Below are 15,025 nucleotides of genomic sequence, written 5' to 3'. Positions count from 1 at the left end.
AAAGTTTGGGACCAGGTTACATAAATTATGTACTGGAGCATAAAATATCACCCCGCACCTGCCCAACTAATGAAAATGTGGAGCACCTGCTTGAGGGTTAACATACGTCCAATCCAGTTTTGGTTCCTTCTTTTTATTAAATCCAGTAATAGTATTTGCTCTTCCATCTTCCACTCTTCTCAGTACATCTTCATTATTCATTCTATCCATACAATTCATTCTTTGCATCCTCCGCCATATCCACATATCATTCTCCGTGTCCATATTTCACTGCCATACAGGAGGACACTCCATGAAAAACATTTTATTAGCCTTTTCCTTAAATCTACGTCCATATTGCTGCAGAAAATTCTCCTTTCTTATAAAATGCCTATTTCGTCATTGCTATTCTGGTTTTAATTTCTGTGCTGCTCTCCCGGTTGCTTTCTGTCCTGCTCCAAAGGTATTTTAAAGCTTTGCACATGTTCTAATACTTTTCCATTCAGTGTTATGTTTATCTTTTCATTTCCCACCAGGGCCATTACTTCTTTTTTTATTTATTTTCTTTCCATAAAGCTTTTCACTATATCCTACAATTCTTTCTGACCTGTTGATAGGACAACCATGTTGTGTGCAAAACTCAAACACCATAATGTTATTCTTCCTACAATTTTTACTCCCTTGTCATGTAGCCGGCAGCAGCCAGTCACATTTTCGAAGTACAGACTGAAAGAGGTAGGAGAAAGGCAGCAGCCTTGTCTTACTTCTTTTCCTAGTTCTTTCCATTTTCACCAGTGCTTTTTCATGTAACTACTATGATTTTATTAAGATGTTTGGTTTTCCAGTCTACTCCTTTTCGCCCCTCATCACAAACAACATTATTAAAGGCCTTTTACAGGTCTATGAAACACATATATAGGTTTATTCCCTTTTCAATAAACTTCTCTGCCAAAATTTGCAAGAGTCTCACTGTGTGTCTTGTGCCTGTATTCCGTCTAAAACCAAACTGTCCTTCAGCCACCATCTCCTCAATTAACTTGTCCTTTGATTAATGTTTTTTTTTCTTACATAAAATAACAAATATGACTTTTTTTAATAAAACAAATTAACTGCAAAATATATATCTTTTGTGTGTGTGTGTGTGTGTGTGTGTGTGTGTGTGTGTGTGTGTGTGTAAGTATAATCTAACTTCTGCACCATTTCAGTGCAGTAATGTGTTCATTGTAAATAAGTATTACAGTAGTTGTATTGTATGTTTATTACCTTATAAACAAATAAAAAACTTTTTTATTTTAAATTCAGTGCATTAGTATTTGTAAAGTGACTCTTAGTGTTCATTAAAAAATGACGATCATTCCACTTGGGACCTGTGGAATGGTACATTAGCTTATTTGTTTTAGTTGTAAATATTTGTCATGTATTGTTGTGTTTCTGACATGTTCCACATCCTGGAGGACCTCCTCACTACGGATCAATTGGAATGAAAATAAATCTAATCTAAACTATACAACCAAACTATACCAGACAGCATAGTGATAAAAAGTAAGAGAAGCATTCCTTTAATTATCTAACTCTGCTTTCAAAGTTTGAGATAATTTACTTTCTTATGTTATCTATTCAGACAGTTTGGTGCCTTTCATCAACAAGATAAACTGAGTTGTTTAAAAGTACAATGCATACTCTTCTTGGTTTCAACAGAGAAACAGGGTGGGGATAGGAACTGATTTCTTTATGTACAATCTAGTTTCTCCTTCCTTGCCTAAGCACCTCAGATATATTACAAGGCAGTTCACTTTGTTTGGGAATGCAAACTTTGGACAGCAGCTCCAATTTACTGAAACCATAATCTCTTCGGGACGAGGCTGCACTAACCAAAACACAATATGTTCACTATTATCTCAAATAGCTATCACATCGTACTAATATAAGAAGCCCTTGATACAAAAGTGTTGAGACAAGACCCAAACACTAAGGTTCTGCCACCTTCTAATTCTGTCGCTTCCAACTACCATTTTCCCCCCTCAAAATGCCATCAAGAACTTTACAAAACCATTAGAAACAAAAGATTCTGAGGTTCAAACTCTAGCTAGTGAATCAGTATCTCTTAAGTTTTGTTAGAAGATTGTAACTACATGGAGAATGCTGTGCAGGCTATTTGGCATATTAATCTTACATGAAGTTTTCTTGGCGACTTAAAATTTCTGCGTGTTTTAACCTCCGCAAGTAACGATACACATACATCTAAGTTTAAAAACAAAGGTTTTTTTTCTTTTTCTTTTTAACTTCATGCAACCACGCAACTCCTGAAGCGTCAAATCATTGCGCGGAAAGTATAGGAGGGTGACAATTACTTTCGGATCACAACTGGTGATATTTCATATAGCAAATTCATAACGAAAACAAAGTTCTAAAAAATTACATTTCTTTTAGTTCTCTTATTTTTCGTACAGAGCAACGGAATTTCTACAAGAGTGCACACGAATGGAGTGCTGCACGGGCGGTAATTCCAACAACATTTACTGTAAAGCAATATTTCAACGTATACCGGACTGAGGAGTAGAAAACCCCTCGAGTCACCCAGTCGAGTACTTTATCTAACAGTAAGTCACTAAAAATTGCTGTAAAGGTAAAATAAGAGAAAATGCGTAGGATGCATTCAAATATCACAAAACATCTTGCACTGTCGACTACACAGTATACCTGCATATCTCTTTAACAGCTTCCACCTTGCTGGATACTGCTGCGTGATCATTCTCCAGCACCAAGAGGTTTCTTTCGTGATTTTCAGTTCCGTCAACCATTTCGTCGTGTCGGAACTTTACTGTTCACACATGTGATTCGCAAACATTCGAAGGCACATCTAAAACAATACAGAATGTGATCAGACGAAATACTAAATATTTTTATTTTGTTTCACTTAATTTTATATTTACATCTGTGAGCGAGAAATGTCACCAAATTCTTCTCCGCAAATGATTTTCTGACAAACTTTATTTCTGTCTTCAACATGTATAAGTATTACGCACGCAATACCGCCATTTCGTTATCATGTCACAACACATACACCTCAACACAACACAAACTCCATCCACAATAAACGCGGGAACAGTGATGATACTTAGCATTATCACTACGGCAGAGGTTTATGAAAAATAACAAAGCAGAGATATTTAGTGAACCACAGAGGTTTACTGTATGTTAAATTTGTACTTAAAATTTCGAAAGTAAATATATACAATTTTATAAACGAAGCTACAAAACATTCATTTCATTGAATGTTAATTATATTTGCATTCACACGGCATCTTGTTCCCACATTCACTAAATATACGTGTTAAGAGATTTGTAACATCTTCCGAATTCAAGCTATTGTCAGATCAATATTAAAATTGTAGCTGACGCAAATAAACCCGTTGACTTTCAACGAAGCACCATTGTTTGAAGATAAAATTAAAAGATGGGAAACAACAGCTCTGAGAATATACTAGACCTAAGGCATGCAAGGCAACAGTGATATGACGAAATAAGATGCAACATTGCTGCTAAAGGAATGTAGACCTACAGAAAACAAACAGACTGTCGACGTTTATAATGAGTTCAAACAACCAAAAAAACAAGAGAGGACCGTACCAAAACTATTTATTTACTGTTCTGTAAAATATTGCACCAGGCATAAAGCAGCCCTACTGTGTTTGCTGTTCTTACGCAGGGGATGAGTTGGTCGCTATTCGTAAGCAGCTGGAAATTACTCTGACTAATGTCAATGTTGCTGCGAATGGGTGTGTTGGGAGGGCTACCAAGAGCTGTGTACCAGAGGTACAAAATGTACCTAAAGTACTATCTTCTCTGTGAATACTCTCTTTCCTGCGGGAAATACGAGCGCCATCGTTACTAGGAACCGATGACCCTCTAGTTTGGTTCCTTTGCACCCCAAACCAAACAGCCACCATTATTCGTCCACTTGACAGCCCACGTTCCATATGTGAGTGGAACGGGAAAAACCTACAGTGGGACGTTCCCTTCGTATTGCACTTCACAGTGATTTGCAGAGTAAGGGTGTAGATGTAGAAAACGACAGAGGGAGGACAGAGGTCAGAACAGGAATAGGTTTTGAAAGTCGGAAAGACAGGGCACTGAGATGCAAAGGACCAAAGAGTGCCCACACATATCTACAGCTACATCTACATATAACTCGGCAAACCACTGTGAAGTGCATGACAGCGTGTACATCCCATTCACATATTGAGTGTGTGGAGAATGATTATTTAAATGCTTCTGTGTGTGTTGCAATTAATCTAATCTGGGCCTAAAGACCCCAGTGTAACTGATAAGTAGTAGGTTGTAGTACATTCCAAGGATCGTCGTTTAATGCTGGTTCTTGTCTGTATGTGTTCAATATCCCCTATTAGTCCTGTTTTGTACCGAATCCCATACACTTGAGCAATTTTTCAGAATGGATCGCTTGAGCAATTTGTAAGCAATCACTTTTGTAGGCTGATTGCATTTCCCCAGTATTCTACCAATAAATCAGAGACTGACTACCATCTGCTTTACTTATGACTAAACCTGTGTGATAATTCCATTTCATATTCTTACAAAGTGTTACACCCTGGTATTCGTAGGAGTTGGCCAATTGCAACTGTGATTCATTGGTATTATTGTCATATACTACTTTTTTTTCGTTGTGAAAAGTGCACAGTTTTACATTTCTGACCATTTGAAGCAAGTTTTCAACATTTGCACCACTTTGAACTCTTATCAAGATCTGAGTAAATATTTAAGCAGCTTCTTTTAGACAGTACTTCACTATAGATAACTGTATCATCTGCAAGAAGTCAGGTTGCTATTAATATTGTCAGCAATGTCATTAATATACAACAAGAACAGCAAATGTCCCAACACGCTTCTCTGAGGCACACCCAAAGCTACTTCTCCACCAGACGATGACTCTTCATCCAAGATAACATGCTGTGTCCTCCTTACCAAAAAATCCTCAATCCAGCCACAAATTTTGCTTGATATCACATATGATCGTACTTTTGACAATAAGTATAGATTTGATACTATCTCCAACACTTTTCGGAAGTCAAGAAACACTGCATTTTCCTGACTGACTTGATCCAAAGCTTTCAGTATGTCCTGAGAGAAAAGTGAGTTGGGTTCGCATTTCATCAGCGACTGCTCCCTGAAGGAAAACAAACTACCCTTCCTTGTTGGTTAGAAAGAAAATAACACCTAACATCGGCGTTCCAACAGAAGAGATGAATGACTATCCCTGCTTAACAATGCAACCACCACGACTGACTGTCACGGTAAGCGATCGTTATACCTGGGTGAATGGCGGATCCTGTTTATGCTTTACCTACACATTAGCTGTATAGTCAGTCCCAGCATGTTCGCGACCTGTAACCTACATGCCTTTACCACAGTGCAGCCACTCTAGAGTTGTTTGCCACCTTATGAACTCCTCTACAAAAACAGAAGGCTAATGTGTGAAAGTGAAGGTTAGCGACTGCTAAAGAATATAACTAAGTTCTGCTAAAAATGAAGTATATTCTTGAGGCGCATTGGCCTCTATAAAAAATTCTTACAGGTTTAAGATACAACACAACTTTCGTATTGCACGACTCAGAATCCACTATGGTTTCGGCCGTGCAGTTATGCCCTTCTATGTGACGCTTACGTCACTGGTGCAACGTTCTATCCCATTCCAATTTGTCATGAATCTTGTCAAAATTAGGTTAATCCCAGTTACGCTCTTAAGAGTATAATGCTTCCTTTGCCGGCTAGGCCTTCTCTGCTCAATGCCACGATTTTCTCCAAAAGCATGATAAGGTTCAAATGGCTCTGAGCACTATGGGACTTAACTACTGAGGTCATCAATCCCCTAGAACTTAGAACTACTTAAACCTAACTAACCTAAGGACATCACACACATCCATGCCCGAGGCAGGATTCGAACCTGCGACCGTAGCGGTCACGTGGTTCCAAACTGACACGCTTAGAACCGCACGGACACACCGGCCGGCCGCATGATAAGGAAATACAGGATCCTACCCACTGGGAGCGCCAAAATTCAAACTAGTTGTGGTCGTATCCAGCAGGTTACAATCGACCTCTGTTTGACCATAAAAGAGAAAAATAGCAGTAGGAGAAAGTGCAGCAGCTGACTTACAATGTCCAACGGCATCCGTGTTGTTGCGCAGAAAAAGTTTTGATTAGGGCCGGTTGCTCAGTCTCCTGTTAGCAGCCAGTAAAGGTCTATTCTCGGAATAGCATGAGAAACGCGTTGTACGAACCCAGAATAACGCCTCAGGCTGCAGTCATAGTGGCTCCGACAACGGTAGTCAGAGGCCATCGCCAGAGGTCACACGATAACATCGGCCGAAAGCTTTGTCACAGAGCGTCCGATCTCATTCGTCAGTTTTTGACGGAACCTAGGAGGTTAGATCTGATTAGGTTAGAATCTATGAGTATTTTATGTATGAAGTAGGTTGTATTTTAACCTCCAAGGACGGAATGGATACCACGACACCCCCGCGCTTGGATACGAGTACCGCAGTGCGCCTTTTGCTGTTATAAGTTGCGTGGAAATGAGGTGTATCTGTCTCAAAACGAATGTGGTGAGTATTATTTGTCCTCAGTTATTGGAATCACCAAACACTTTTACCGAATATACGACATAAGGGGAAAAACACCTGCCACAAAAGATGGAAACGCTTCAACTTTGTGACGCCACTTTCCTTCTCTCACAAGCGATTAGCGTCTGAAGGACTGCTTAGAAACTAACAGGCCGTAATTGACATTTTAAATTTTTATAGCATTTGTAGACTTAGAGAAAGCTTTTGACAATGTTGACTGGAATACTCTCTTTCAAATTCTGAAGGTGGCAGGAGTAAAATACAGGGAGCGAAAAGCTATTTTCAATTTGTACAGAAACCAGATGGCAGTTATAAGAGTCGAGGGACATGAAAGGGAAGCAGTGGTTGGGAAGGGAGTGAGGCAGGGTTGTAGCCTCTCCCTGATGTTAACAAAAGAAAAATTCGGAGTAGGAATTAAAATCCATGGAGAAGAAATAAAAACTTTGAGGTTCGCCGATGACATTGTAATTCTGTCAGAGACAGCAGAGAACTTGGAACAGTAGTTGAACGGAATGGATAGTGTCTTGAAGGGAGGATGTAAGATGAACATCAACAAAAGCAAAACGACGGTAATGGAATGTAGTCGAATTAAGTCGGGTGATGCTGAGGGAATTAGATTAGGAAATGAGACACTTAAAGTAGTAAAGGAGTTTTGCTATTTGGGGAGCAAAATAACTGATGATGGTCGAAGTAGAGAGGATATAAAATGTCGACTGGCAATGGCAAGGAAAGCGTTTCTGAAGAAGAGAAATTTGTTAACATCGAGTATGGATTTAAGTGTGAGGAAGTCGTTTCTGAAAGTATTTGTATGGAGTGTAGCCATGTATGGAAGTGAAACATGGACAATAAATAGTTTGGACAAGAAGAGAATAGAAGCTTTCGAAATGTGGTGCTGCAGAAGAATGCTGAAGATTAGATGGGTAGATCACATAACTAATGAGGAGGTATTGAATAGGATTGGGGAGAAGAGAAGTTTGTGGCACAACTTGACTAGAAGAAGGGATCGGTTGGTAGGACATGTTCTGAGGCATCAAGGGATCACCAATTTAGTATTGGAGGGCTGCGTGGAGGGTAAAAATCGTAGAGGGAGACCAAGAGATGAGTACACTAAGCAGATTCAAAAGGATGTAGGTTGCAGTAGGTACTGGGATATGAAGATGCTTGCACAGGATAAAGTAGCATGGAGAGCTGCATCAAACCAGTCTCAGGACTGAAGACCACAACCACAACAACAACAACTCGTATATTATGAAAATTGGTAGTTTCAGTGATACACTACAATAATGATCTCTCCAAAGCATGCTGTTCAGAGTGTGATTTATTACGCCACAGTGGCAGGATGTGCGACTTCGGTCTGTAAAGTTTTTGCCAATGAGGTTATAAGCACATAATGGTTAATTTATGTGGTGGAAGTACACGTTTCTGTTACATGATTCATGGATGAAATTTGTATATAAGGAAGCAAGCACTATCTAATTAATGAAAGATAGATTTGTGGTGCCACTGCAGCTCACTTTATTCTAAAAATGGTGAAAATTAATGTGGTACTGGCTTGCTATTCAGGTTATCAGATTCTAGTACTCCCAGTGGATTTGAGAAAGGACGTAACAATATTCCTGGTGGCAATATTATGTCAGTGTTAGTGTTGCTTTTAAAAAAGAAAATCAGTATTACAGTGTCTTTTAATGCATTTGCAGCTTTAAAATTCAGTTTAAAAAATTTAAATATTGCTTAGAATAGGTATATGAGGTGCAAGAGTTTAAACATTAGATTTCAAATCAGTATTTAGAGCATTGTAAATAACATCTAACATGAAACTTCCTGGAAGATTAAAACTGTGTGCTGCACTGAGACTCGAACTCGGGACCTTTGCCTTTTGCGGGCAAGTGCTCTACCAACTGAGCTACCCAAGCACGACTCATACCCCATCCTCACAGCTTTATTTCTGCCAGTACCTCGTCTCCTACCTTCCAAACTTTACAGAAGCTCTCCTGCGAACCTTGCAGAACTAGCACTCCTGAAAGAAAGGGTACACTCTGCTGCAGAGTGAAAATCTCATTCTGGAAACACCCCCAAGGCTGTGGCTAAGCCATGTCTCCGCAATATCCTTTCTTTCAGGAGTTCTAGTTCTGCAAGGTTTGCAGGAGAGCTTCTGTAAAGTTTGGAAGGTAAGAGACGAGGTACTGGCAGAAGTAAAGTCCTGAGTTCGAGTCTCGGTGAGGCACACAGTTTTAATCTGCCAGGAAGTTTCATATCAGCGCACACTCCGCTGCAGAATGAATCTCTCATTCTGGAAACATCTAACATGTCATACAAAAGCTTTGAAACTGTAATTTCAGAATGTGGTATAGGCCTAATTATTAGAAAGATGTAATCGACAGATGTCAAGTATCAAAGTGTCACTTCTGGTACTTTTGAACCAGAACCAGATGTTTAATGTGAGAGTTGGATTTTTTAATAGGCCTCAAATCACACCTCTACAAACAGGGGCCTACTCGAAATCTGTTTTACTGAATTTATTTAATGTTGTGCAGGCATACATCAAATAAACTTCAATGATTGACATTCAGTATACATGTGAAAACAAACATAAAGTTATTGTAAGATACTCTGAACACTCAAAGCACTGAAAAGTGGAAACACACACGTACACCACATTTACAAACCACTTCATGCAACAGAATCATCACCCTACTGCCATAAAAACAACTCCAGTAAGCAGTAATAATAATTTTGGCAGCTGATGTCCACCTTCCACAACCCAAAAACGTCCACTACAGTAACTTTAAGCAAAAGATACGGCATCATTGTCACTTGAACAAATTAGTTTTCCAGGTTATAATCCAACACCTAAAAAAGCTTTCCAGTCTCGTAAAGAATATTGCGAGTACTATACACTCTGTCTTCAGTTATCGGAATAACCAGACAAATTTTACGAATATATGAGATGATGGGAGAAACAGTTCTGTTACTATAGATAATTCGTGGTGACCTTGATGCAAAATATAAAGACTCTGTTTGGTTTTACATATTTAAAGTTGTGCTGATGTATGTCAATTATACTTCAGTGGCTGTTATGTAGTACACGAGTAAAAGACAAGCATAATGTGTAGCATAAGACAGTCTGAAAATCTAAAGCACTTAAAAGTGAAAATACATGCCATACATCACATTTGCAAAACCATTTCATATTAACGGTATCACTCCTCTACTGGCATAAAATACCAGTAAGCAGTAATAATAGTTTTTATACAACTAATGACAACCTACCACAAAAAACAGCCAATACAATGGCTATCAGTATAAAAGATATGGCACCCTCTTCCCTTGAACAAATTAATTTTTGAGGTTATAATCCTAAAATTTCCAATAAAGATTTGGCTATTTGAGGTTTCGAATAAATCTGCTATTTCAGTCCATAGATTCAGAACTATATACCAATTATGATATTTTCATCCTCAGGACGCCACAAACTCACTCTCTCTTGGACTAAAGACATCAGTTTCTCACGCTCCATATTTGGGGCTGGAGAATGTAGGGCGATTTGACCGAAGAAAACAAACTGATTTTAATTTCACCGATTGTCGTCCGAAGTCTGTACTTTCGGGAGATAGGATTGCTTACAGTGTGGCCGTGCACATAGTGGCGTACTGATTTGAGAAGATCGGCCGTCTCTGGCCGATGTCGGTCGTCGGCAGAATCCACCGATATCGGAGCCACTGTGACCGCGAATAAACTCGGGATAACTTAACCGGCGATTTCTGGCCTGTTAGGCTGAGGTCACGGATCCGCCGACGACCGACATCGGCCGAATGTGGCCGATCGTTTCAAATCAGTATGCCTGTACGAGCGACGTCACATTATAACTGATGTCATCACCCGAATGTGTAGATTTCGGACGACAATCGATGAAATTCAAATTAGTTTGTTTTCTTTGGTCAAATCGACCGACATTCTCACTTGTGGGCTGTGAAAAACTAATAAGTTTAATCCAAGAAAGAGTAACTTTGTGGCATCCTGAGGATAACAATATCATAATCTGGATATAGCTTGGAATCTATGGAATGAAACAACAAGCAGGCAAAATCTTTATCGGATATTTTAGGTGTAAATTATAACCTCAAAAACTTAATTCTTTCATATGAGAAGGACAGCGTATTTTATGCTTGAAGCTACTGTAATGGGTCTTTTTTTGGGTTTTGGTAGATGGACATTAGCTGTCTACAAATTTTTATTAGTGCTTCCTTGCGATTTTATGCCAGTAGGTTGGTGATTCTGTTACATGTGATTTTGAAATGTGGTGTTGCGTGTGTCCACTTTTCAGTGCGTTTCGTGTTCAGTGCATCTGATTCTAAACTTTGTTCACCTTTCGCACATATGAAGGTTAATTAACGTATGTCTGCATAACTTCAAATAAATTTAGCAAAGCATAGTGTTTGTAATCGTGCTTTTCAGGGTCACCACCAATCATCTTGAATATATGAAACTGAAGACTCATATGTGAAATACTAATTTCGAGTACTTGTAGAGATGTGATTCGAGCTCTACAGAAGATGTAGTTCTGACTCATGTAAAACCAGACGCAACACGCCAGTATTCGATATTTGTTCATTACATCTTTCCAGTATTGAGGCCTATACCCTGCTACACAATGTTATGAAAAGTACAGTTTCAAAGTTTTTGTGTGATACGTTGGATGCTGTACACGATGTATTGAAGACCAATTACAAAGCTAATATCTTCACTATTACACCAGAGATACTACGAAATGTAACATTTGTTCTATAGCGAATTTTGAAGCTATGATTAGTGTAAGAGCACTAAAAAGACACTGTGATACAGATAATTTCCTTTGCTAAAAGCTACACTCACTCTGAAATAATACTGCCATCAGCAAGTGTTTAAAGAACATTGATGTTTTCAGTACTAGAGTCTGATTATATGATTATTCTGCCAGTATTGCATTAATTTTCACCACTTTTGTAATAAAGTAAGCTGCTGTGAAACCACAGATCTGTCTTTCATTACTTAAATAATAGTTGCTTACTCGTAGACAAATTTTATCCATGCATCATATATTATAAACAGTATCTGCTTTACGACGTAACATAATCATTATATGCTCATAACCTATTTGGCAAAACACCAAAGTTCACATCCTACCATCATGGCATAATAATCTATACTCGGAACAAAGTATTTGAAAGATATCCGTAATACAGCGTATCGCTGAAAGTACATATTTTCATAATATACACTTATAAAAATGAAGAACATCAACAATGGCATGGAAAATTTGAAGGTAATCGCTCCTTCTGCCACTCGTCGTTACTGGGAGAAGGAAAGAGGTGTTAAAGATCGTTTCTAGCGTTTTGTGCAGGACGTTTTTCCCTTTATCTCATTATGTTCGTAAAACTTGTCTGATAATTCCAGTGACAGATAACAGAGTGCACAGTACTGGCCACGTTCTTTTCGAGACGAATATAGCTAATTTACTTGTATTCGGCGTCTTTTTAGTAGCAAACTCCACACTGCAGCACTCATATCTAAGCACAGAGGTGTCATGGTATCCACCTCACGCTTGGAGCTTAAAATCTGACCTACTTTATGCATTGGATAGATTCTAACCTAACCTAATCTCCTTGACCCTGTCACAAACTGTCGAAGGAGATCGGATGCACAGTGACCAAGCTGTCGGCCAATGTTACTGGCGACGGAATGTGAAGAGAGTTGTCTTGTCGGTGTCACTGTAAAAACAGCCTTAGCTATCTTATCTGGGGAATAAATCTTCAAGATGACAGCAATAGTGACAAATGCAGAGAGCGTTGACGAGATTTTGGCTGAACTGTCCATGAAAATGAGGCAAGAAAACAAAGTGAGACGACACCGTTTTCGAATTTATATCCATATTTCGCTTATTAAAGGAAGCTGTGCTCCATGTTTCAATCTTGTACATGAGAAACTGTAGCATATGATAGACAGGTGAGACTATTTCTGTTTTTTTAAAATAATGCTTTTTATTTGTAGTAATACTCACTTGATTTCAGAACTTCGTTAATTTCATCATGTCATTTATGAAAATCAGGCCCCACTGACGATTCGTGCAAAAATAGCTTTGTTTATCTAGCATGTGTTACAACTGCTGCAGTAGTGGAAAGCATTGTTTCGATTTATTTTGCAGACAATGCTACAATAAACTTAACCAAATTGAAAAACCACACCATTTGTGTGTACTATTTGTAACAACAGCTTTTTTTTTTGCTTTAGACAAAACATCACTTTTTCGTGTTGCAAAAACAGTAATGCCCCAATTTCATTTCGCCACAGTACGTCAATACCGTTGTACAGAGTTTCAGGGAGAGCATAAGGGAACAATTGACAGAAATGGGGGGAAAAAATACAGTAGAAGAAGAATGGGTAGCTCTGAGGGATGAAGTAGTGAAGGCAGCAGAGGATCAAGTAGGTAAAAAGACGAGGGCTAGTAGAAATCCTTGGGTAACAGAAGAAATATTGAATTTAATTGATGAAAGGAGAAAATATAAAATGCAGTAAATGAAGCAGGCAAAAAGGAATACAAACGTCTCAAAAATGAGATTGACAGGAAGTGCAAAATGGCTAAGCAGGGATGGCTAGAGGACAAATGTAAGGATGTAGAGGCTTATCTCACTAGGGGTAAGATAGATACTGCCTACAGGAAAATTAAAGAGACCTTTGGAGAAAAGAGAACCACTTGTATGAATATCAAGAGCTCAGATGGAAACCCAGTTCTAAGCAAAGAAGGGAAAGCAGAAAGGTGGAAGGAGTATATAGAGGGTCTCTACAAGGGCGATGTACTTGAGGACAATATTCTGGAAATGGAAGAGAATGTAGATGAAGACGAAAAGGGAGATACAATACTGCGTGAAGAATTTGACAGAGCACTGAAAGACCTGAGTCGAAACAAGGCCCCGGGAGTAGACAACATTCCATTAGAACTACTGAAGGCCTTGGGAGAACCAGTTCTGACAAAACTCTACCATCTGGTGAGCAAGATGTATGAGACAGGCGAAATACCCTCAGACTTCAAGAAGAATATAATAATTCCAATCCCAAAGAAAACTGGTGTTGACAGATGTGAAAATTGCCGAACAATCAGATTAATAAGCCACAGCTGCAAAATACTAACGCGAATTCTTTACAGACGAATGGAAAAATTGGTAGAAGCCAACCTTGGGGAAGATCAGTTTGGATTCTGTAGAAATGTTGGAACACGTGAGGCAATACTGACCCTACGACTTATCTTAGAAGAAAGATTAAGGAAAGGCAAACCTACATTTCTAGCATTTGTAGATTTAGAGAAAGCTTTTGACAATGTTGACTGGAATACTCTCTTTCAAATTCTAAAGGTGGCAGGGGTAAAATACAGGGAGCAAAAGGCTATTCACAATTTGTACAGAAACCAGATGGCAGTTATAAGAGTCGAGGGACATGAAAGGGAAGCAGTGGTTGGGAAGGGAGTGAGGCAGGGTTGTAGCCTGTCCCTGATGTTATTCAATCTGTATATTGAGCAAGCAGTAAAGGAAACAAAAGAAAAATTCGGAGTTGGTATTAAAATCCATGGAGAAGAAATAAGAACTTTGAGGTTCGCTGATGACATTGTAATTCTGTCAGAGACAGCAAAGGACTTGGAAGAGCAGCTGAACGGAATGGGTAGTGTCTTGAAGGGAGGATGTAAGATGAACATCAACAAAAGCAAAACGACGGTAATGGAATGTAGTCGAATTAAGTCGGGTGATGCTGAGGGAATTAGATTAGGAAATGAGACACTTAAAGTAGTAAAGGAGTTTTGCTATTTGGGGAGCAAAATAACTGATGATGGTCGAAGTAGAGAGGATATAAAATGTCGACTGGCAATGGCAAGGAAAGCGTTTCTGAAGAAGAGAAATTTGTTAACATCGAGTATAGATTTAAGTGTCAGGAAGTCGTTTCTGAAAGTATTTGTATGGAGTGTAGCCATGTATGGAAGTGAAACATTGACGATAAATAGTTTGGACAACAAGAGAATAGAAGCTCTCGAAATGTGGTGCTACAGAAGAATGCTGAAGATTAGATGGGTAGATCACATAACTAATGAGGAGGTATTGAATAGAATTCGGGAGATTAGATTAGATTAGATTAGATTAATACTAGTTCCATGGATCATGAATACGATATTTTGTAATGATGTGGAACGAGTCGAATTTTCCAATACATGACATAATTAGGTTAATTTAACAACATACTTAAGTTAATATAACAACTTTATTTTTTTCAATATTTTTGTTTTTTTTCTTTTTTTTTCTTAATTTATATCTAAAAATTCCTCTATGGAGTAGAAGGAGTTGTCATTCAGAAATTCTTTTAATTTCTTCTTAAATACTTGTTGG

General features: G+C 38.6%; 1 protein-coding gene across 1 annotated transcript in view; it reads right to left on the bottom strand.

Annotated features, from left to right (window-relative positions):
• Positions 1-3,043, bottom strand: part of LOC124789161 — a 189,944-nt gene extending 186,901 nt beyond the window's left edge. Inside the window, exons 1-2 of the mRNA XM_047256456.1 lie at positions 2,913-3,043; positions 2,680-2,839 (exon numbers count right to left, since the gene is read on the bottom strand). Coding sequence (XP_047112412.1) covers positions 2,680-2,780 — 101 coding nt within the window. The 5' untranslated portion in view covers positions 2,781-2,839; positions 2,913-3,043. The remainder of the gene's footprint in view (positions 1-2,679; positions 2,840-2,912) is intronic.
• Between the last annotated feature and the right edge of the window lie 11,982 nt (positions 3,044-15,025).

Source organism: Schistocerca piceifrons, chromosome 3 (assembly GCF_021461385.2).
Source record: "Schistocerca piceifrons isolate TAMUIC-IGC-003096 chromosome 3, iqSchPice1.1, whole genome shotgun sequence".
Lineage (NCBI taxonomy): Eukaryota > Metazoa > Arthropoda > Insecta > Orthoptera > Acrididae > Schistocerca > Schistocerca piceifrons.
This window is presented reverse-complemented; position numbering and strand designations above follow the sequence as displayed.